Genomic DNA, 22972 nt, shown 5'->3' on the forward strand with positions numbered 1-22972 from the left:
AATCACAGCAGCATGCAATTCAGTTTGATCTTTTATTTAGTACATTTCATTTAAGCAAAAAAAAAAAAATCATATGCAAAAATAAAATCATATGCAACTATAGGGTATGTCTATATACTACAGTATATATACAATGTATAGGGTTTCTATGCACTACAGAAAGAAAAGCCACCATTTTTATTTCAAATAGGACAGCAGAATGGAATTACCCCAATTTTGCAGAATTTAAAGACAACCAATCATTTCATGTGCAATTTAAAAATGCGTTTCTTGTGAACTGATTTGCAAAGCCTTATTTTGAAGCAAGTGTACAAAAATAGACTTTTGGTGGGAGAGCATGCTACAGGCACAAAGCAAAATAAAATAAAATAGTAATGTTTAAAGGGGGAATCATGTTAAGAGAACCATTTCCTCATATTTTGCTATTTAAGCCATTGTGATAACTCTGTTGCTAAAAAAGCAGCGTATAAATATTTTTAATAAGGGCAGGGAGGGAGAGAAAGCTTCAGGAATAAAAGGCAGGAACAAAAACAAAAACAGATCCATTTTGTCAGAGCATCCAGCCCCCCTCATTCTTTTCAAACCTTTTAATACTTTTGCACTAATTTTCTCACAACAAGGTATACTGTTGGAATGGGGAGAGTTTTCCATACAAGTTTGCACTAGAATAGTTTTGGCATAATTTGAAAATGTCTTGTTGGTGGGGTTTTTTGGGTTTGTTTGTTTTTTTAATCTCCAAGAGACAACATTAATTCATAGGAGGTGCAACACGGGTGGGCAGGAAGTCATGTGACATGCCCCTGGGGGCCCCTTGAGGCAGTGGGCCCCGAGACAACTATCTCTCCTTGCCCAATAGTAGTTATGCCCCTGATTAGGAGAATATTTGAATATTTGATTAAGAGAATATAAAGCATACTTAATGTGCTTGTTTCTGTTCAAACAAATATAAGGCTGTATATGGAACTTTATTTCTACTGGAATGTTTTTTTAAAAGTGAAAGGCAATATAGAAGTGTGTTTTATAGAAGACATAATAGTGTTTTCTACAGATACTTCCCATCTCCACAGTTAAAAATGGCAAGTTTTAGGTTTGCCCTCAGCTGCAGTTTGAGATGAAACAAAGATTTTAGGTTTGGCTGTGCAAATCTAAACCAATCTAGTGAATTGACCATTTGAATTTTGGTTTGGATATTACCATATGTATTTTGGTTTCATTTTAGCCCTGTTTACAGATCAATAGTGCAAGACAGACAGAAAGACAGACAGACAGACATATATGAGCATACCCTCTTGTACTTCCTAGGGGAAAATCACCTGGGAAAACACTAATTACAACTTTAAAACTGCCTAATCTTCCTACTATTGTATTGGCATCCATTCATGTAGTACTGCTTCAAAAATTAATTTGTGAAGTAATTAACTTGTGAATTAATTGGTAATTAATAGAACCTGAAGAAAAATATAGTTTCTGCAGAAAAATATAGTCATGAACATTTTCCATTTCAGAAAATGTTTTGTTTCACATTTTACAAATATTTGCTACTTGATCAGGACAAGTGAATGTACATCCTAACAGCTTAAGGTGCAGAGTACACTCTCCTCCTGGAGCAACCACCACTTCCTCTTGTACATTCAGGAAATGTGTGTGTGTGTGTGTGTGTGTGTGTGTGTGTGTGTAACAGTACACTTTCAAGACACAGAACGATATGCGGAACTGAAAATACCAAGGGAGTGTTTGGCAGTAATACTATTTCTACATTAAAACATTTTAAATCAAAATGGCTTGTTTTGGTGTTATGTTTTATAGGCTGATCTCAGGATGTAAAGGGTGATAAGGCTCAAGAGCATGGAAAACCTTAATCCCTAGCACCAGTTTTGTAGTGTCAATTGTAGAATGTATTGGTGATGAATGCACTTAATACTGCTCCTCAACATAAACTGGGGTATCTTCGCCAATAAATATTGGAAAATGTGGCAGGGGAGGTGGCAGTCTGCAGTTGGTGAGTGAATCTATACCAGTGCTGCTTCACAGAGCAAAATACATAAGGTGAAAAACTAAACTGGGATATTTAAGTTTTCTATAGATTAAGTGCTGCCTGAAATAAAAGATAATTCCCAAGTGTTAGTGGTTGATGTCCAGAGGGGAGAGACTTCACAGTGCTTTAGTCAACTTACACATTTTGCATAACAGGCAAAGAGCTGTTGGCTTTTAGGAAACAGCTAAAGACACATTTTTCAGCCACACTTTTGAGTTAGTTGGTTATTTTATGGATGTTATGAGAAAGCTGCCTTCAGTACTACTTCTCATTTTAGCTAGTCAAAAATCCTGCCGGTTTAACACCAGAATGAAGGCGGCTTTCTCATTCTGGCTCCAGCTACGCAAAGCCAGGACACTGGCACAGAACACTGATGCCAGAGATGCTCCCCAGTAATTGTGGAGGCTTAGGTTCTCCCCTGCCACACACACACACCCCATGACACTTGCAGGATTGTTAGCACGTGCGTTCCAGAGGGCACAAACAGCAACTGAACTCATAAGACTGTAAGGATATAAAGCAGATAGGTTCTTAATATTAGCAATAGCAATAGCACTTACATTTATATACCGCTCTATAGCCGAAGCTCTCTAAGCGGTTTACAATGATTTAGCATATTGCCCCCAACATTTCTGGGTACTCATTTTACCGACCTCGGAAGGATGGAAGGCTGAGTCAACCTTGAGCCCCTGGTCAGGATCGAACTTGTAACCTTCTGGTTACAGGGCGGCAGTTTTACCACTGCGCCACCAGGGGCTCTTTATTAGAGGTGTCTTTGATCTGAGTATGTGTGAAAATGGGGAGAGAAGCTTCTCTCTCATGCAAAAGGCTTCAGGTTCCATTCCTGGTATCTCTAGGAAAGTTTGGAAAAGAACACTATCCAGAACTGGAGAACTGCTGCCAGTCAGTGTGGACAATACTAAGCTAGATTGACCAATGATCTGATTCAGTATAAGGTAGATGCATATGTTTATATGTTCTCCCACCAGGCACCAGCGAAGATATCCCATGTTGTCTTGCTCCTATGTTGTCTTATGAAGCATTTGTATTGCTAGAGGAATTATCCTGTGAGTTGTCCTACTTATACCCTTAGCTTGAAAGATGGATTCATCAATTGAAAGGGGGCCCTCTTCTAGCACCCTTCATCATCCTTATCCTGATTCAACAGAAAGTAAGTTTTATAGTGTACCGTATTGACTGAATGGCAGTAGCATCCCAAGCTGGTCTCAAGCTCAGGAAGAAAGAGATATGAATTGGCCTGATTCTCCTCTGTCAAGATCTATAGATTTAGGAGATGCTAAAGACATTGTCTATAGTCCTTGTCCCCATAGACTATAAAAGATGCTAGAGTCATTAATGTGTTGTATAGTCCATGGTCCCTTCCAGTTCTGTTTTTAAAGCCTCAACTGGTTCATGGAGTGCTAGAGGGGGAGGATGAGAAGGACTCTGCACCAGCAGACGAATGGGGCCATATGGTACCCCAAGCAGGGAGGCTTGTCCTGGCACTCCAAGAGCTAACCACACTGCCTGACCCTAGGAGCTCCCCTGCGGAATGATGTGAGAGTCCAAGTTTTATACTCTGGATTTGGGAACGCAACATAATGGGTGTTCCTGTAGTAGCACTACAGTGAGGCAGGGATTGTTGGGCTACCACTCCTGAAGAGGCAACCAGGATGCCTGAAGATGATGGGAGTTATTATAGTCCAACTCCTGGCAACTCAAGTTTGAAAACCCTTGCAGTAAGGCTCAGCTGCTTCATAAGGCAGTAGAGACGCAGGACAAAATGGAGCACTTTTGCTGGTGCCAGGGATGCCATCCTCCCCATCTTGATTTGGGCCAAAGAGGGCAAGGAAAAATCTGGGTGTGTGTAGGGCAAGTTGGAAGCGAGCACAATTTTGTGACATTGCAGAGCAACATAACTGAGCACATCTGGCACTCTTATCCCTGGACTTCCGTCCGAAGTCCACATATCTTGGGGGCCTCCAAAACCTCCTTCGTCTGTCCCGGGTGGTGCTGGGGGGAGTGGAGAGAAAAAGATATGTGGGATGGGAATATGTATTGAAACCTGTTTGCCAATGCATATTTGCACAAATATACCTGTTTTATATCCTTACAGTCTTGTGAGTTCAGTTGCTGTTTGTGCCCTCAAGAACCCACGTGTTAACAATCTTGCAAGTGTCATGGGGTGTGTGTGTGTGTGGTGGGGACCTAAGCCTCCACAATTACTGGGGAGCATCTCTGGCATCAGCGTTCTATGCCAATGTCCTGGCTTTGCTCATCTTGAGCCAGAATCAGAAAGCTGCCTTCATTCCGGGGTTAGGTTTTTTTGAGTAGCTAATATACGAAGTCGTACTCTGCTTCGGTTTTGTAGTATTCTTGTGCACGCTCCCCTCTTGCCCAAGTGGGGGAGCTTGATGCTGTTTTAACAGGACTTCCGTCGCGGAACCCATTCGGGACACTTCAGGGTCTCTCTTGAACGCCCCGTTGAGGGCCATGCACTGACTGAGCCTGGCCTGGCTCACTGGCCGCAGAGATCTGCCATGGGGAAAGCTGGAGGGCCGGGCGGCCCTCTTTTCCGAGCGGCGAGAAGCTCCAGCAGGTGCAGCGCCGAGATACCCGCTGAAGCTTCTCGCTGCCCTGGGAAGAGGGCGCCTCATCGTAACCCTGGATCGTCCACGGCAAGCTTCCAGGCAACGGCCGGAGGAGACACTGGGGGAAACGGTGGCCGTGCCACAAGCAGGCGAGGCGGCCTCACGTGAACGGAACGGGAGTAAAGCGACCAGAGCCCGCAGCAGTTGGCCCCGCCAGAGCTCAAAACCGTTAAGCGTTGGCTTCCGTTGGCTAGAACGCTTCGCTCGCTCCGAGTCAGGGACTGGTCCGCGGCGGCGGCAGCAGTAGCCTTAGCAGCAGGTGCCTTGTCCGGTCTCCGCTGCTGCTCCAGCGTACTTCAGCCTTGACGGAGTCTGGAGAGGCGCGGGAAAAGCCCCCCGCGTGCGCCCACCCGCCTGCCTGCCAGTGTGCGCTCCTGCCGGGCGCCTCTGGCCTGGGAGGAGCAGCAGCTGTCTTGAGTCGTCCTCCTCTTCTTCCTGATTGGTGCGTGGCGAGGCTGCTTCCCCCGAAAGCCAAAGCAGGGCGAAGGAGCACTTTCCCCGCCCACCGGGGCGGCACTGACTCTGCGACTCGGCTGCTCTTTGGCAGGACTCTCCTCCTTTGCCCGGCGAGAGAGGGAGGAGGGAGTCTCGCCATGCCTGCCTGCCTGCCTGGTGCTGCTGCTGGGGGTCTCAGCCTCCTTTCTTCCCCTCCCTCGCCGGTGTCGACCTGGGGGCGGGGGCGAAGCGGTGATGGTGGTGGTGGCGGGGACGGAGGGCAGTTTGTGTGGCGGCGCCCAACCTGAGCGGAGCACGAGCGTCGCCTGCGTGTGCTGCCTGCCTGGGACGGGACGGGACGGGAGTGCCTCATGCCGAGGAGGGCCTGGCTGGCAGCATCCCGCGGCCGCGTCGTCCTCCTGCCTCTGGCGCCTCCTGTCCCGGTTTGGGCGACTCGTTCGAGGGCCACGAAGTCTGCTGTTGGGCGCAACAAATGGGAGATACAAAACCCAAAATCTTTGTTTCATTTCAAACTGCAGCTGAAGGCAAACCTAAAACTGATTAGTTCTGGTCTCACTTCAAGCAAAAGCAGAGCAGTCTCTCGTTGGCATTTTTAAGCTGTGGAGATTAGAAATGTCTGTTTGAAACAGTGCACTATTATGTCTTCTATAAAGCACACTTCCATATTGCCTTTCAGTTTTAAAAACCATTCCAGTAAAAATAAAATTCCATTGAAACCTTGTATTTATTTGAACAGAAACAAGCACATTGTGTATGCTTTATATTCTCTTAATCAAATATTCAAATGTTCTCCTAACCAAATGCAAATACTTGCAGCTTTTAGGAATTTTAGATATTATATACAGCAGAGGTTTTTTGTTTGTTTTCTAAAGTTACTAATGCTTACTAAATATATAAGTCAAACAAACCTAATTTCATCACAATCTATTTAGGGTTTTGGAAAATGTCGTAAAGCACTTTCCAGAAGGATTTCCCATTCTTATTTGAACTGTAAAACACATCATTGATTCAAAGTCTACCTCTATAGAAAAGCTAACTTAGCACTGGTTTTGATCAGCAGGTGTTTTATCAAGTGCACACTGATGTTTCTCTCTTTATTTACAGAATATTTGCAGAATGGCATCGGAGACAGATGACTCATCAGCCAGGTCTAGCCCAAACAGGCTGCATCAGCCAACATCAGCTGATGCATCTCCAGACTCCACGTGTCCAATCTGCTTGGACCAGTTTGAAGATGTGGCTTCCTTAGACAGTTGTCGCCATAGATTTTGCTTTCGATGTGTGCAGGAGTGGTCCAACACCAAAGCAGAATGTCCACTCTGCAAACAGTATTTTCAGACAATCCTGCACAGTCTGAGTGCTGAAGATTACTATGAGGAATATATAGTAAGGCCTTCAGGTGATGATGCTTATTTTCTTCCTCATGGGAGGCGATTCTATTAGGAGACTACACTGAGGGAACCTTCCTCATCTAGAACTTTTAGGACAGCGTTTCCTCCGGATGAAGAGGTATTGTTTGAAGGGCTGTTGAGCCAGCCAGCCAGGCTTAGAGATTCAGAGATGCATCCGATAATCAGATGCCTTGTGTCAAGGCACCAGTCTGGCGTGGAACGCCTATCTCTTAGAAGGATTCTACAACAGGGTATAATTAACTACCGAAGAGCTCTATATCGCTCTGGTATCCGAGTTAGAAGCAATCCAGGTGAAGGACCCTATAGAGTTATCTCAGCTGGATATTTCCGCAGCAATCCTGCCAGGCTTTGCAGGCTAATCCCGTGGGTAAAGCGTGAACTTAGTGTTTTGTATGGTGCTCGTGAATCGCTAGTCGCTACTGTAACTCATGCTATCATGAGCAATGTAGCTAGAATTGAAATGGAGAGCCAGGCATTCGCTGAATATTTAAAACCTTTCTTGTTGCATTGCACAGAACACTTTATCCACGAATTCATCAGCTTTGCCAGTGGCCCTTGTGATATAGATTCATATGATAAGCATGCAAATTATGATTGTCCTGCTCCTTCATATGAAGAAAGAAGACCACCTGAACCCTCCATTATTACGATCTCTCCAAATGAGGCAGATTCCCAACAACTAGATCGTAATGCTTTCACAGTTGGTATTGGTCAGGCACCTTGGGATGATAAAACATCAGGCCCTTCTTACTCCAGGTCAGAGCAGGTTTGTGCTACTATATCTGCTGCTTTGGACACTTTGGAAAGCTCTGATGAAGAGCACTTTGAAAACACAATTGAGCCTCCAAGAAAGTTACCGGCAAGCGCGAAGACCAATGCTGTCAGTGGCCATTCCTCTCACAACTGTGTTAGTGTTGGCAACGTGAAACCAGTAGCAGAGAGAACTCCTGGACCTTTTGAGTTATCTTCATACTCTGAGGCATCAGCTGAGGGGGGAAAAAGTGAAGAAATGACGCAAGTACAGCCCATCCAGTGTCATCATTTTAGCAATACCAAGGCTAGTGGATCCACATCAGAATTCTCTGTAGGGTCCAGGGCTGATAGATACAGTTATAAGTCACTCTCAAATAAATTGAAACCCAAAGGGAGAGAACAGGACCACACTTTGTCAAAAAGTTCACCTACAAAAAGAGATAATGATGATGATGGGTACAGATTATCTAGAAAAAGGAAATCTGATGTGCAAGATTCTCACAGTAGAGAGAGGCATGGCCTGAAAAGAAAGAGAACGCATCATAACCGGGAAAAGCAAAAAAGGAAGAAGGATTGCAGCAGACACAAACATAGGAAGGACAAAAAGAAGTCAAGAACCAGAGATAAGAGTCTGTCTCGAAAAAGTCAAACACACTCTCCAAGTAGTGAGAGTGTTATGTCTAGAGATCAAAGCAGATCAAGAGCCCACAGTGAAACTGAGATTCAACACAAAAAGGGGAAGAAAAGGTCGAGAAGCCCAACTGTGGAGGATCTTTCTGAAGGAAAAGCCACCGATGCAAGACACCACAAAAAGAAGAGGAAAAGGGAGAGAGAAACAAAAAAAGCCACATAGGCAGCCCTCCATTTTTCTCTCCAGTTGTAACTACAATAGACAGTGACAGTGGCAAAGACACTAAAATCCAAGACAGTATTGAGTGTGATAGTATATAGTATATAGTATAGTATATAGTATAGTATAGTATAGTGATAGTATATAGTATATATATGAACAAGCCATAATGGAGTAAATTAGTCCTTACAAACTTGAGACCCATTGCCTTTAGTGTAACCGGAAAGTAGACCAATTTGTAAATAAATGGGTTTTGTTTATTAATTATTGGAATAGTAATGTTAGCAGTCAGATCCACATTTATATAACATGTTGTACTCCATGATTTAAAGTATGTTTTCTTTCTTTTTTCTTCTGAAGATGTATGAGATCCTTTTTATTGTGTGAATTTTGTAAATATTGTTACTATGAAATTATAGATATTTTTAAAATATATAAAATATATTTGAAATAAATGGAGAATTCAATTTTAAAAAAACAGCAGCATTTTGAATTGGACTCTGAAACAAATTGATGTCCCAGAACTTGGTGCAAGATGTCCTCTCCGGCTTACACCTGTTGACAAGCGGCAGTGACATTCTGTACCATCCGAAGTTATTATTGTTATTCAGTTAAGGGGGGGGGGACACCTTTATTTTTACAAGGATAGTTATGCGTGTGGCAACTCCAACTGAACTCCAGAAAGGGAGGAAATTCTATGGCCGATGATGTTCACGCCATGAGGCCATGAGATCTGATATTCAGTCCGAGATATTGTATTAGTCTACAAAGATATAACCAAGGAAGCATAATTTGGCTAGGTGTTCCGTGTGAAGGATTAAATGTTAAAAAGTTAACATATCTCTCCTTGTTCTCCACGAGGGCATGGCCATTACCACAGCAAAAGAGATAAGGGATTTGTGTGTCATCCAAGTCAAAGGAAAAAAACAACTTAAGATACAGACGTACACAAAGTTAATTTTTCTTAACAAAAGCTTCCAGTTACAGCAGTCAGCAGAATAGGTGAAACTGCTTTTTGAGCTAGGTGAAGGTGACCTGGTCCCAGGAACACATGCAGGTCTCTTAAGAAAACATGGAAACCCCTTAATATTATGGATTTCACTAGAATTCAATCCAGATTATGTACCAAAGCTGTGTAGTTTGTGAAACTCTCATCCAGAGTTATGATTTTTACACACAAGCAGAACTTCCTACTTCTGAGTAGTCCCATTGGTTACATAGGATGACCCCAAACATTTTCAGGTCACAGAACCCAAAATATTTTTGGGAACATTTCACTCCAGGGAAGGCAGTGGTGACCTCAACATCCCAAGCATGGTGCCCTGTGTGACTGCATGACTCACTGAGAACGTGAGTTGTTAGCAAAAGAAAAATGAACACTTCAGACCCCACACGGAGGATCCATAATTCAGCAGCTCAATTCTCCACATCTCAGCTGAAAGGACACTCTCTGACTGACATAAAGGTAGTCTGGGAGCTGGGAAAGTGCTTCTACAGGCCAGTCATAACATCTTTTGCTTGCTTTCATGACAGGACAAACTTCCTGGGTGCATACAATACCGTGCGGCCCCTTTGGCAGTTAAAGAGCAATTGAGAGTCTCTCTCGGCCGCGCGGCCCCTTCAGGAGCTAAAAGACCGGCTCTGCCCTGTAGGGAAGAGCCGCTCCTGGGCTGTGCTGCAAAAGCAGTGCCAGCCTTCGTTTAACTGCCAAAAGAGCCGTGCGGCCCCTTTGGCAGTTAAACAGCAACTGAGAGTCTCGGCCAGACCACGCCCCTGCATCTGAGGTCAGACATGGGGGCGTGGCTAGGCCGCCAGTGGTCCTGCTACGCCACTGCTGCAGTTCTAAACTGGTTTTCCTGGTTTCTCCTTGCAAAGCTTATCTGCTCAAACAGCTCTAGCATCAAGCTAACAAAATGGCTTCAAGACAGTCAAGCAAGTGAAACGATTTCCACACGAAGTCCAGATTTCTCTAATGGTTGCCAGCTTGGCAATCATTCTTCTCTCCTGTCATGTGGCTTTGTCATCAAATCTCAAATTACTTGTGATGTCCTCAGATCAACTCACCTGCCTCATGACACAGGAGGGCCCCAAATACATTGTCCACAGTCCCTGCAGCGCTTCGGGATTGGCATGAAACACACCACCAGGACTACCAAGCCAAAATACACTTTCAGTTCTGTAAGTGCAAAGTGTTTCCATCAGAACATAGGAAGCTGCTGCCTACTGAGTCAGACCATAGGTCCATATAGAGCAGCATTGTCGACTCTGATCGGCAGTAGCTCTCCAGGACTTCAGGCAGTATTTGGATTCCTCTCTCAGGGTTCATGATGATTCTCTCCCCCCACCCCCTCAGATTGCAGGGGAGGGAGTTGCTTCACTTACTGCCTCCTCCTGGACTAAATTTTGCTTCATCTACTGGACTAAACTTCTCTTGGTCTGGCCTCTCACTGCAGGGCTCAGACCTCACTTCACCACTATGCAGTAGGCGAGTGATAGACTGGTTGTAGACCACCTCTTGCCATTCCTGCTTGTCATGTAAACCATTATCTTGAGACCTTCACTGGCAGGTAATTGAGATTCCGCAAATTGTTCAGTACCACACATCTCACTTCTACCTCTTCTTGCTCGCTCCACCTGGAACCAAGCTCCAAACCCTCCAGTCCAGGGCCTCTGCACTCCTGCAAATCCTCTTTAGTCTATTCTGGGTGGGGTGGTCACTGCTGGCTGAGGTGGTCACTGCTGGCTGAGTGTGATTATGACCTGTGCTGGGTGCTTTGGTGGGGGGTGGGGGGGGGAGTGGGGAAAGAAATATGTGGGATGGGAATATGTTGTGTTGAAATGTTTCTGCTACTGCATATTTGCATACATATACCTGCTTTATATTCTTACATTCTTGTGAGTTCAGTTGCTGTTTGTGCCCTCAGGAACCCACGTGTTAAAAATGCTGTGTTTGTCACAATGTATGTATTGAACACATAATTTATACCACCCAAAACTCAAGTTCTCTGGGCAGTTTACAAGACAATAAAAACAACCAATAAAAAGATCAACACATTTCAACAATTAAAATTTAAAACGTTAAAACTATTAAAACACAATTAAAACAAAAACAACATCTAATTAAAAGCCTGGGTAAACAAATGCGTCTTGACTGCCTTTTGAAAAGTTGTAAAAGATGGGGAGGCTCTTATTTCAGCAGGAAGTGTGTTCCAAAGCCTCGGGGCAGCAATGGAGAAGGCCCGTCCCTGAGTAGCCAGCAGACGAGCCGATGGCAACTGCAGATGAACCTCTCCCAGATGAACTCAATGGGCGGTGTGATGCATAGCAAAGAAGGTGTTCTCTTAAATACCCAGGGCCCAAGCTCTTTAGGGCTTTATAGGTTATAACCAAAACCTTGTACTTTGCGTGGAAACTTATCGGCAGCCAGTGCAGATCTTTTAAGATAGGAGTGATATGGTCTCTCCGAGATGACCCAGAGACCAACCTCGCTGCCTCATTCTGGGCTAACTGCAGTTTCCAGACCATGTACAAAGGCAGGCCCACATAGAGTGCACTGCAGTAGTCAAGTCTGGAGGTGACCAGCAGATGTACTACTGCTCTGAGGTCATTTGTCTCAAGAAATGGACACAGCTAGCATATCAGCTGAAGCTGATAAAAGGCACTTCTGGCCACTGCCTCAACCTGGGACACCAGGGAGAATTTTGTGTCCAGAAGCACCCCCAGACTGTGTACCTGTTCCATCTGGGGAAGTGTGACCCCCATCTAGAACAGGAAGATCAACTCCCGAGTTCCGACCCCGCACAATAAGTACCTCTGTCTCATCTGGATCCAGCCTCAGCCTGTTACCTCTCATCCAGCCCATCACTGCCTCCAGGCAGGCATTAGGGAGGTTATGCCTTCTCCTGATGATGTTGACATGGAGAAATAGATTTGGGTCTCATCAGCATACTGATAACACCCTGAACCAAATCTGATGATCTCTCCCAGCAGTTTCATGTAGATGTTAAACAACATCGGAGACAATATGGAGCCCTAAGGGACACCATACCGAAGTTCAGTTTTTGAAGAACAACAGTCCCCGAGGGACACCATCTGGAATCTGCCTGAGAAGGAGGAGAAGAACCACTGAAAAGAAGTGCCTCCCACCCCCAACCCTCTCAGCCCCTCCAGAAGCATACTATGGTTGATAGTATTGCAAGCCGCCGAGAGGTCCAAAAGGACCAGCAGAGTCACACTTCCTCTGTCAGTTCCCAATTGGAGATCATCCATCAGGTCGACCAAGGCTCCCATAGCTCACCCAAAAGCTGGTCTGAAATGGGTCTAGGTAATCAGTTTCATCCAAGATTGTCTGGAGTTGGGAGGCCATCAACCTCTCAATTACCTTGCCCAGCCATGGAAGGTTGGAGATAGGCCTATCATTGCTCAACTCTGAGGAATCCAAGGCAGGCTTCTTCAGAAGTGGTCTAATAATTGCCTCCTTAAGGCAAGGAGGCATCCTGCCGTCCCTCAGAGAAGCATTTATGATCTCTACTAGGCCTTCTACAACAACCTCCCTGCCAGATAGTATTAGTCAGAGTGGGCAAAGGTCAAGAGAACAGGTGGTAGGCCGCATCACTCCAAGCAGCTTGTCCACATCCTCACAAGTCACAAACTGAAACTTATCCAGCCTAACCACATAAGAGGAGTCGCTGGACACCTCCAATTCAAACACTGCAGAAATTGTGGGGTCTAAGTCCAAGTCGGCCCAAATACGAGATATTTTATCCACAAAAAATTCATTAAACACATCATAGCAGGTAATAGATGGTTCCAAATTCTGATTTGAGGGAGGAGGGGCACTCACTAGCCCTCTCACAACCCTGAACAACTCTGCTGGACGTGAACTTGCAGACACCATACAGGCTGAAAAGAATAGCTTCTTTGCCGGAGCATAGATCTTAATATGTGCTCTATGTTGTAATCTGTCCGATTTGAGTCGAGTCTTCCTTTAATTGCGCTCCAGTCATCTACCTCACCACTTCAGCCCCTGTAGTTCTTCCGTATACCAAGGGGCCAATTTTGAAGTGGGTTGGAGAGGACGCTTAGGTGGAAGCATGTCTACTGCCCTGGGGAGCCTGCTGTTCCAGTTCTCCACCAGGGCATCCAGAGGCGTAACTAGGGAAAATAGCGCCTAGGGCAAGCACTGAAATTGCGCCCCTGTCCACACAGGAATGATGGGACTTGTAGTCAACGATATCTGGAAATCCTTGTTAAAAGGAACACTGTACCCTAGACATGGTTGTTGATCAAAACCTGAAAACATGAGCCATCTCTGTAAAAGACTTAGAACAACAGTCAGGAGTTATGCGAGGATTCCAAGTGTCATTTTCTCTGTCTCATCTCATTCTTTTTTTAAAAAACCATGACTTTGTCCTAGAGGATCACCTGCCCAAATAGCCACTAGCAAAATAGGAGGAGAAGAAGGTGGTGGTGGTGGGGGGGTGGGGGGGGTCTATAAACCAGTGAATGATTCCTGCCAGCCTTTGTCTTCTGATGACTGTTGGCTCATGATGGGGTATATGTGCATTCACCACACCAGTCCTTACTTTGACACCAAGAGGGAGGAGGATACATTAGTTTGCCACACTAGACAGAGGCATTTGCAACAGGAGCAGACAGCCAAGTTCTGCCAGGGCCAAAACCAGCCCCTGCCAGACTAAGAAATCATTGTAATTTGCCCCTTCCTGACACAAGCAGTGTGCTGTTCTTTTATTATTGACTCTAACTCTCAGATATCCCAGTCATGGATGGAAAATTCTGGGTCAATTTACAAGAGACACATTTTCTACATGGAAGTTTCTTCTGTGCAGGTGTTGTGCAGAAACCCATGTGTAGTGACCGCCAGGGGCATAGCAAGGTTGGAATGGGCCAAGATGAGATTTTAAAATGGGCCCCCAGCCCCTCAAAGTCCAGGGCCTCCACACATCCCAGGCCCCCAAGGATTGAAGTCTGATATTTCAAAATAAGTATGCTGCCTGGAAATACATTTCACTGAATACACACATGCACACTTCACAGTATAAAGTGATATACATTGAGTACTATATATTTGTGCTACTTTTAATGCCTAGAACACACTAGCAACGCTAATTATTAAAATGACCCCCTCGCTGCAGATTAGCAAAGGAGACTTTCAACCATGCAGGGTGAGCCTATGTTTGTTTCCTCAGAATTCTGAACAAATTCAGTAAAGTTTGATTCCAGGAGGTTTTTCACAAGAGGCTTTTAAAGCGCTTTAACACACATCTCCTCTGGAATGGAGATGCTGCATTCACATATTGGCCAGATTTACCCTGAAGTCCCTGCAAGTTATTGGAGAGCAGTTCACACACAAGAAAAATAAAATAAAATAAAAGCACAACACATGCTTCACAGTTCTCACTCAGACCTTCTGAGCTGTAAAACAACTTGAACATAAGTGCATTTATAAATGAAAGAAAGAATGAATGGATAAATAAATATTTGTTCCAGAAGTTTTTGTAATTTTTTGACATGAAACAAGCCACTTATAGGCCTTTTAAGATAGTTTTTGTTTTTAAAGCCAGCACATTTTTCAGTCTGTTTTAAATTAAATATTCAGAGACTTCTCAGTCTTGCCCCACTACCCATATCAAAGCCCTATGGCAAGCAGATCCCTATATACGGGGGTAACCACAAAAAGGAATTCACAGCCTACCTTGCAAAGGCTGTGCTGGATGGTCTGGTCTGCTGCAGGGAGCTCTGCCAGCCTCCTTCCTGTCTTGCTGGGGCCTGCCGAGTTCAGGCTTCAGGGAGGCCTACTCGGAGGCCTCTCTGGAAGCCCCACCTACCAGACGATCAGCTGAGAGGCGGGGAGAGAAGAGCTCTGCAGTTTGCAGGCCATGCCAATCCTAGGCCTTGTTGCCGATCCTAGCCCGGAGCTGGAGGCAAGTGGCTGAGGGCTCCTGGGGCTGGGCAGAGGGGCAATGGGGTGGAGGTGGCAGGAACTGGCGTGGCGCCCCCACCTCAATGGCACCTAGGGCACGTGCCCTGCCTGCCCCACCCCCAGTTCCGCCTATGAGGGCATCTGCAGGATCACCGGCAGAGCCAACACTAAATCCCTCTAAGGCTTCTTGGAACCCTATTGGATCCAATAACCATTCTAATGGGCAGACCATTCTAATGGCCCCAAATTAAGCCAAAATTATCACCAGGTCCTCGCCCTCATTGCCCCCCAAAGTGGCTCCCCCAAAGGAGCGACCCCCTTTGATGACGCCCCTTTGGTGGTGATCCTGCCACCACAGGGCAGCAGCCCTTTTATAAGCTCAGAAAGATGGCTAATCTGGGCAGCTGACCTTCAGGAACTCCTGATTCACCCCCTCTGGCCCTGATCCTGCACAGACTCACCTGCAGGGCAGCAGCTACAGCCCCACGTGTTGTGGGGCACACAGGCTGGCAAGCTGACAACAGCAGACAGCAACCACACAGGCTCTCACCACTGGGCAGCCGCTGTCTCTGGGAAGCAGATATTAAAGCCTCCTCCTCCTCCCTACAAAGCTTCTGGCAACTGAGGCTGTTGTAGCATGTGTTGAAGCTATATGTTGTAGCTGCTGCTGTTATGATCCTTTGGGCAGCCGCACAGTACCTGGCAACACTATATGTAATGGCAGGCTTAGAGTCAGAGAGTAGCAAGGAGCTGTAGAATTTTCGGACGACCTGGGTACTTGCTTAGCAATGGAAGGATGAGCGAGGCACTGTAAGAAAAATGAGATACTTCGGAGTTCTCTCTTCACATATGAAGAATGGAAAAACTCAGAAGTTCTCAGGGGGCTAGGTTCTTGCTTATGCTTAGCTTGTTTTGCTCCCTCAAGATTCACAAAAACTTGCAGATAAGGAATGAAAATTGACAGTATTAATTTTTCCCCTAGAATCCTAACAGTGTTCAGTTAGTAAAAGCAAGAGACAGTTTTAAGTTCAATCAAGTCCACAAACATTTAACAGAAATTTTCTATTGTTAAAAATCAAAAGTGTTCTTATAATACCTCTTCCTGTTTCTCGCAGTTACACGTTGTGGTGACTTCTCTGTTCGAATCTCCTGTGCTCCTTCCTCTTCTTCCTCCCTTTCTCTCCCTCTAAAAACTTTTAATAGCCCCTCTTTTAAGCTCGATTGTGGAGTCACCCCCACAACTTTGCTTCCCACTCTTACTAATAATGATTGGTCAGAAGAATCCACACCGTGGATAACCTATAACCCAATTTGTCTCCCCTTTTGAAGTATCGACCCTTTGGTCACTTCATGAATGTGCGTAAATGAAACCTACAAAAGCTACATCATAGGTGTTTTGATCGAAACTCATGGAAACATTGTGGTTTGAGCATGTTCTGTCCTAATGTACTCGAAGTAAAATATAGACTAAATTGGGGAAGTATCCTGATGTGTCACCCGAAATACCATCTGACATTTCAATTTAAAAAGGCATTTCATGACATCTTGGAAACATGCTTGGACATAGCACACCTGTCATCTCAGGCCCCAAAAGCCCAACTCTCCTAAAACCAATGGCAAGCACACTGGTCAACTTGGCCATAGAACAAGAAAATGCCCTATCCTTTGTCTAACAGCACAAATGACTCTATAGAACGAGCAGTATAGGAGGACATGCTCCATAGTTTCTATCTGCCCTAATCCACAGGGGAATAGTCGCTCTGTGAATGGGATCCCTCTATAGTGGCCTTTCAGCACTGCCGAGGGGAGGCCATGGCAGTGAGCCAAAGTGAATGCCTTTCTGTGGTTAGGGACCTCCAGTTGGGTGAGGTATGCTGCTGGAGAGGCAGAGTATCTAAGCCTGTCAGTGATATAAAATTTTGGAACACTGCTGAGATCAGTTTGGTGCTCAGTGTCTATAATGCTCTGTTTGATGGTTGCTTTTGCCTGATGGTAGCCCATGTTGAGCAAGGTCGGGGGAAGAGGCCTAATGCAGCTATTTTTGCCTCAGTTGTCTGAATCCAACTATATTGGTAATCGTTGTGTAAGGTTAGGGGGGCAAGACCAATTGAGCAAGAGGACAGTCTGAGCCAATATCAGAGAGTGGCCACCCACACCCTAGCCTCAATCTTGATCAGACCTATCTCCAGGTGCAAAGTGGCACTGGAGACACATCTCGGAACACAGAGCGCTGCTCTCAGGAATTTAGATTGTACATGTTCCAGAGTCGCAATATTGAGAGAAGGGACCAGTTGTGCACCATAGAGGAGTTGAGCTAGTGGCTTGGCTATGAACAGTTCAAGAGCCGCGGGTAGATAAATTGCCTCCGTTTGTCCACAGGAATTGGAGAATGGTAGAAAAGTTTCTCTGGGCATTTAGAGCCACGTGTTCTCCATGAGCTTTTCTAGAGCCACCAGAATGAAAAACTACTCCCAAGTATTTGAAATGCGCAACTTGCTCAATCTCATGTCCCTTGATCCTCCAAGAGTGGATCTTGGGCTCCTGGCAAAGGCCATGATTTTAGTTTTGTGATAGTTAATTTCCAGGCCGTCCTCCAGTACAACATCAGGGCCCTGAGTGCTCTTCTAAGGCCGATGGGGGTCCTTGAGAGGATGGCTGCATCATCCGCATACAACAGGATGGCTATGTGTCTCCCCGTGAGCTTAGGATGGTGGAAATCTGGATTGCTGAGCTGGTCCACCATAGAGTTAATGTAGAAATTGAATAGAAGTGTGGCCAGAATGCATCATTGTTTGATGCCCTTCTGAATTGGTACAGCTCTTGTGAAGTGGCCTCGTGGGGTACATCTCACCTTGAGTGAAGTGTCCAGATGCAGGGTGTGAAGAAGATATAGCAGACGCCGGTCAATGGAGGAGGCCTCCAATTTCTCCCATAGTTTGACACATGAGATGGAATCAAATGCAGCCTTGAGATCAATGAAGGCGGCATGAAGTGAGGAGTATTTTCCAATGAGATGCAGAAGAAGTATTTTCCAATGAGCTGCTATAAGACTAGGCACTGATCAATAATAGAGCGCCCTTCTCTGCTTGTTCCTCAGCAAGGAGATTTTCCTGTTCCAGCCAATCCCTGTTTCCTGTATCAGTGTCTCGCATAAAGTTTGCTGATGGTGTAGAGCAAACTGATGGGTCTGTAACTGGCAGGATCATCCTTCTTGCCCTTTTAAAATATGGGGGCAATGATCACTACCCCCAAGTCCTTGGGAATTTGACCATTCGTGTCTATATAGGTAAAGAGTGATGCCAGGATAGGGGCCCACAAGTCCAGATTATTTTAACAGCCTTTGGTGTAATAAGGTCTTCACCTGGAGCCTTTCCTGGTCTTAGTTGGGCAACTAGACTGTGGATCTCTGAAGTTAACATCGGAGCCCATGCTGGAGTATCCTCAATGGCGCAGGAGGAGCTTCTACAAACGGCAGCAGGGTCTTTGTATAAATCATGAAAGTGTTTCTCCCAGATTCCTGGATGAATATGACAATCCAAGTGATTTCGGCCATAGCTGGGAGAGTGCTTTGTAAGACGCCAGAACATGGCAGAGTCTTTGGATCTAACGGCCTGAATGAGTCCCATCCAGGCCTCTTTTTTCTTACAGGCCAGCAGAAGTTTGTACTGTCTTTTCTGCTGAAGAAGATTCTGTGCGGCCCACAGACCAGAGCTAGATTTATAGACTTGATAGGTGTTGGCAAGGGCTTTTTTGGTGTTAACACAGTCCTTATCAAACCATTGCTTGGAGGCCGATTGACGCTGTACATGTGGCTCACGGTTCTTACGAGAGAGGAGCTGCTGTAGTTCCTAGACTAGGGCATTGTAGAGCTTCAAAGGCGCAGAGGTAGGGTCATTATTTAGCAGGGATGATTGGATGCATTGCAGGTGGTCAGAGGCAAGTAGCTCTCTTAGCACTTGATCCAGTTGTGGTGACCATTTAGCATGGCAGTATGCTCTTCCCACCAAGGATATGGAGGAATTGTAGTAGATCTCTATGTGGAACTGATAAATGAAAGGCTTCAGGAGTAGCAAAATGGGAAGATGGTCACTGTCAGATTTGGGGGTAACCTCAAATCTCTCCACCAAAGGAAGCAGGTTCCTTGAGGTGATAAAGTAATCAATCAGGCTCATTCTGGAGCCGGTGAGATAGGTAAACTTGGCAGGGTGATCATTTTCAAACGAGCTGTTCAGAATGGAGAGGATAAGTCTGATGGTCATTAGACTCAAAGAAAGACCCGCATAATTTGACCTTTGGTCCTTAGAGGGACAGATAAGAGGAAGCCCGTTTGCCACGGGAGCAGGGCTGGGTGGATGGGCCCTCTGTTGAGTGTGTGGTCATCAGGGCCCAGTCTGGCATTTAGGTCATCACCCATCACCACAAATGCATCAGGAATGGAGAGAAGGAGATCTGCTACGTAGTTTTCAAGTTCAGTCCACATTGCTATGACCTGTATCTTCTTACATTGGGGAGGGAGATAGATATTAATGATCAACAGTTTGCATCGGCTGAATTGGACTGTCTCCCAAGTAAAGAAAGTTCTAATGGGGGCTCAAGCAACTTTATCGGCTATTTGTTCCTTGATTGAACAAGGCATTTTGAAAATTGCTTCTCCTGACTGTGTCCCTGATAGGGAGAGGACTAAACTCAACTAAGTACTAGTTCAGTACTAAACTAAAGAAACTAAAGACCAGGTTGGCCACAAATATAACACTTTTCATGATGAGACATTAAACCAGGAACTACCAAATATAGAGATACTCCTTTTTATTCTGAACCATTTTATGATAGGTCTGCCCTACATTTGTTGGTCCTAGGGGCATTGAAGTCCCAGTCTCTGCAAGCTGTGAATACTCTGGTGACAATAAATGAGTTCTGGGATAGTTCTGAAATAACACTCATAGGGAGAAGTAAGATTGCTGTGACAAGGGATAAGGTAGATGAGGCTATCCTGGCTGGAAAGCCCACTTTTAAACTCTATGACCAAGTCAGTAATAGGGAGCAAGGAATCCACCAATATACTAATTCATCCTTGAGAGCTTCCAGGGACCCTGATCCCAAGGAATCTCCCATTCTTACCTTGACCAATTGGACAATAAAGGACAAAGCAGGCTCATTTTCAGGGAAAGAGGCCATCCTACATAGGAGGGGGACAGTTGCTCCCCGCAATTTGCTAAGTATAAAAGAATCACTGAACTGAATTGATAGATTGGCCCCGGACAGAGAAACAGAGATATGTCATGCATATGACACTCTTAAAAGTTGCAAAAAACAAACAAACAAACAACAGCAACGATAATATCTGGGAGGTACTGTTAAAGTGGAAATTGATTATGTGGAGGTTAATAATGGCATTATCTGGTTGATTTCTGTATGTTATGTTAGAAAAAGTGCCCTGATGGATGGAGTGCGCCTTCCTTCTCTCCAACACTGTTTTCCAGATCTAAAATTCTGATTAAGCTGCTGAAGTCTGCAACAATAAAAGTAAGACATCATGCAGGTAGGGATCTATCTGTCCCCCACCCTCACCCATTGTGAGGTGAATGCATGGCTTATCTGTGTAGTTTTAGTTGGGGAGCAGCATCTCCATCAGCATCCTATAGAGAAGTGATTCATAGCGATTGGAACAAGCAAGCCACATTGGAAAAGGTTAGGCCTCCGGAAACCTCTGGCAAAGATGTCAACTAGGGATGTGCATCTCAATATGGGCATTATCTGCCAATAGTGATGAACCTGAAAACAACCCAGAGTAAAAGGGGGAAAAACACACCCAGATGTTGCTGCCTCTTCGGTTACTCGATACCCTACCTGGGTGGGCTGTACTCTTCTCTCTCCCCCCACAACTATTTCCCTGGGAGATGACCTTTACATGATGATACCACTGTGCCCATATGTGGCAAAGCCCACAACTCACCTTCCCAAATCCTTGTCTATTAATGGGGTGACATCAAACCTTTCCCTGAAATGTCACGAATCAGAAGAATCTGCAGAGGGTTGCGCAAGTCCCTGTGGGTGTGTTATGGATCAAGATGTCCACAACGCATCCATTGTTGACAACACATACTCGGGATCCACTGGTTGGCACAGGCATCATCATGACACAGAGCAAAACATTACCTCGAAAGGCAGAATCTGTTAATTAGCCGTGCAGTTCTGATGCTCTGAACTTCTTTATTTCAAAAAAGCAAGCCTCTAGCCCTCAGTGTGATGCTTTACTAGGAGCTTACAAGTTTCTTTTCTTTTCACTCAGGCTGCTCAATACCTTCAGAAGAAATCCTCAGAAGAGGCAGGATTTCCCCATCTCAGCATCTCTGTTCCAAACGTGTTGACCTAATTCTAGGGCCAAAGGAAAACTCTCTTTCTCAGTGTCCATAGAGCTATCTATCTTCTGCACCTTTAGGTCTCAACCACACTCCAGTTTCTAGTGTTGTTGCCAGGTGTGAGCTATAGCTACGAGACAGGACCCACCTGTTTCCTCTGGCATGGGCAGCATTAGAGACAGTAGCTCAGCTCCCATGCTATGGGGGTCCTCACCCACAGCTGCCATCCCCATCTGGAGGTGAAATGTGGTACAGCCACCAAGTGCAAGTATTTACTCAGTTAGAATTTCCATACCATTTCCCATTTATAAATATTTAAAAAATAGTTTCTGTAGAATCCAAGGGAAAGAGTTGTGATATGCAAGGACAAGGCAGTGGAATGGAATCAGGAATATTAATAGATTAATGAAATAGATAGTATGTACAGAGAGTAGGGGCATAACTATAATAGGACAAGGGGAGACAGTTGTCTGGAGAACACTGCTTGGGGGGGGGCAGAGGCAAGTCACATGACTGACTCCCTCCAGCTGCGCACCCGCCCGGGCTTCCTTCAGTTGTCTTCATCCTCTAAAATTGATGTGAGTGTTAAGACCTGGAGCTACCAGAACAGCATATCCCTATATCCCTATCTATTACTATGCTTTTTGTTACCACTATTCAGCCTCATTTAAGATTTCTTTACTTCATGAGCTGAGCTTCAGTGAAGGGGGGGGGCAGTTTAATATCTTGTAACTGGGCCCACTCCAACCTTGCTACGCCCCTGACAGAGAGGCAAGTGCAGACCGCTTTTCAGTGCTCTTGCTGCTGGCTGTTTTATGAGCCCTGCTTCTTCTCCAGTACTGGAATATAAGTAACTAAAGCCCCATTCAAAAGCTGGCCTGGATCAAGGAATGGATTAACCCCAAACACCACAATTTCCAATCAGACGTCATCTTAGAAAAGCATTTTAAAATGGTAGTAGCTGAACCTGCGCACAGCATCTGCGCTGCTAGTCTCTCCTCACCACTTCCCCCCTCCCTTCCACCCCAGTGCGCTTCCCGTCATTTTCGCCCACTGGCCATCTCCTCTGCCAGGGCCTGCTGCCTCCTCCTCACCTGCCGCTGCCTCCTCCGCTGCTCTTCCCCCACCCATCCCCCATGCCCGTCACAACAGTGCCATCTGCTGCACCAGCCTCCCCCCTGCCATTTTCAGGAGCCCGTCGCCACCCGCCCAACCAGGATCCTCTTGGCAGCGCAGCTCAGCCTCCCGCTGCCTCCTCTCCTCTCGCCACCCTTGCTAGCTGCCCCCAGCCACCGGATGGAGCAGCACCCTCTCATCCTCCTCCTCCTCCTCCTCCTCCTCCAACCCCCAACCGACGTTTCCCTTCCTTCAGTCCCGAACTCTCGTAGCATCTCGTGAGAGTTCTGCCGCCAAATCCTGGGCACGCATGCTGGCTAAGAGAATTAAATATATAGATAGTCAGCAGCATGACCAAGAGGAGCAATCTTAAACCAGGTAAAAACAATAAAAGCAG

General features: G+C 45.6%; 1 protein-coding gene across 1 annotated transcript; it reads left to right on the forward strand.

The window, feature by feature from the left end:
- Nucleotides 1-5144: 5144 nt before the first annotated feature.
- On the forward strand, nucleotides 5145-22857 carry LOC128331320 (E3 ubiquitin-protein ligase Topors-like). Its single transcript, XM_053264666.1, has 2 exons — nucleotides 5145-7572; nucleotides 22651-22857. Exons 1-2 carry the CDS (start codon nucleotides 6703-6705, stop codon nucleotides 22855-22857), a joined length of 1077 nt encoding a protein of 358 aa, XP_053120641.1. The 5' UTR covers nucleotides 5145-6702.
- The last annotated feature ends 115 nt before the right edge of the window (nucleotides 22858-22972 follow it).

The sequence above is a fragment of the Hemicordylus capensis genome, chromosome 6 (assembly GCF_027244095.1).
Source record: "Hemicordylus capensis ecotype Gifberg chromosome 6, rHemCap1.1.pri, whole genome shotgun sequence".
Lineage (NCBI taxonomy): Eukaryota > Metazoa > Chordata > Lepidosauria > Squamata > Cordylidae > Hemicordylus > Hemicordylus capensis.

Bases quoted from the DNA above. Each gene is read 5' to 3' on its own strand.
- LOC128331320 (XM_053264666.1), top strand. From the start codon at position 6,703: ATGCATCCGATAATCAGATGCCTTGTGTCAAGGCACCAGTCTGGCGTG. The intron at 7,573-22,650 runs GTACAGCCCATC...TGCCATTTTCAG, and splicing joins AAAGTGAAGAAATGACGCAA to GAGCCCGTCGCCACCCGCCC.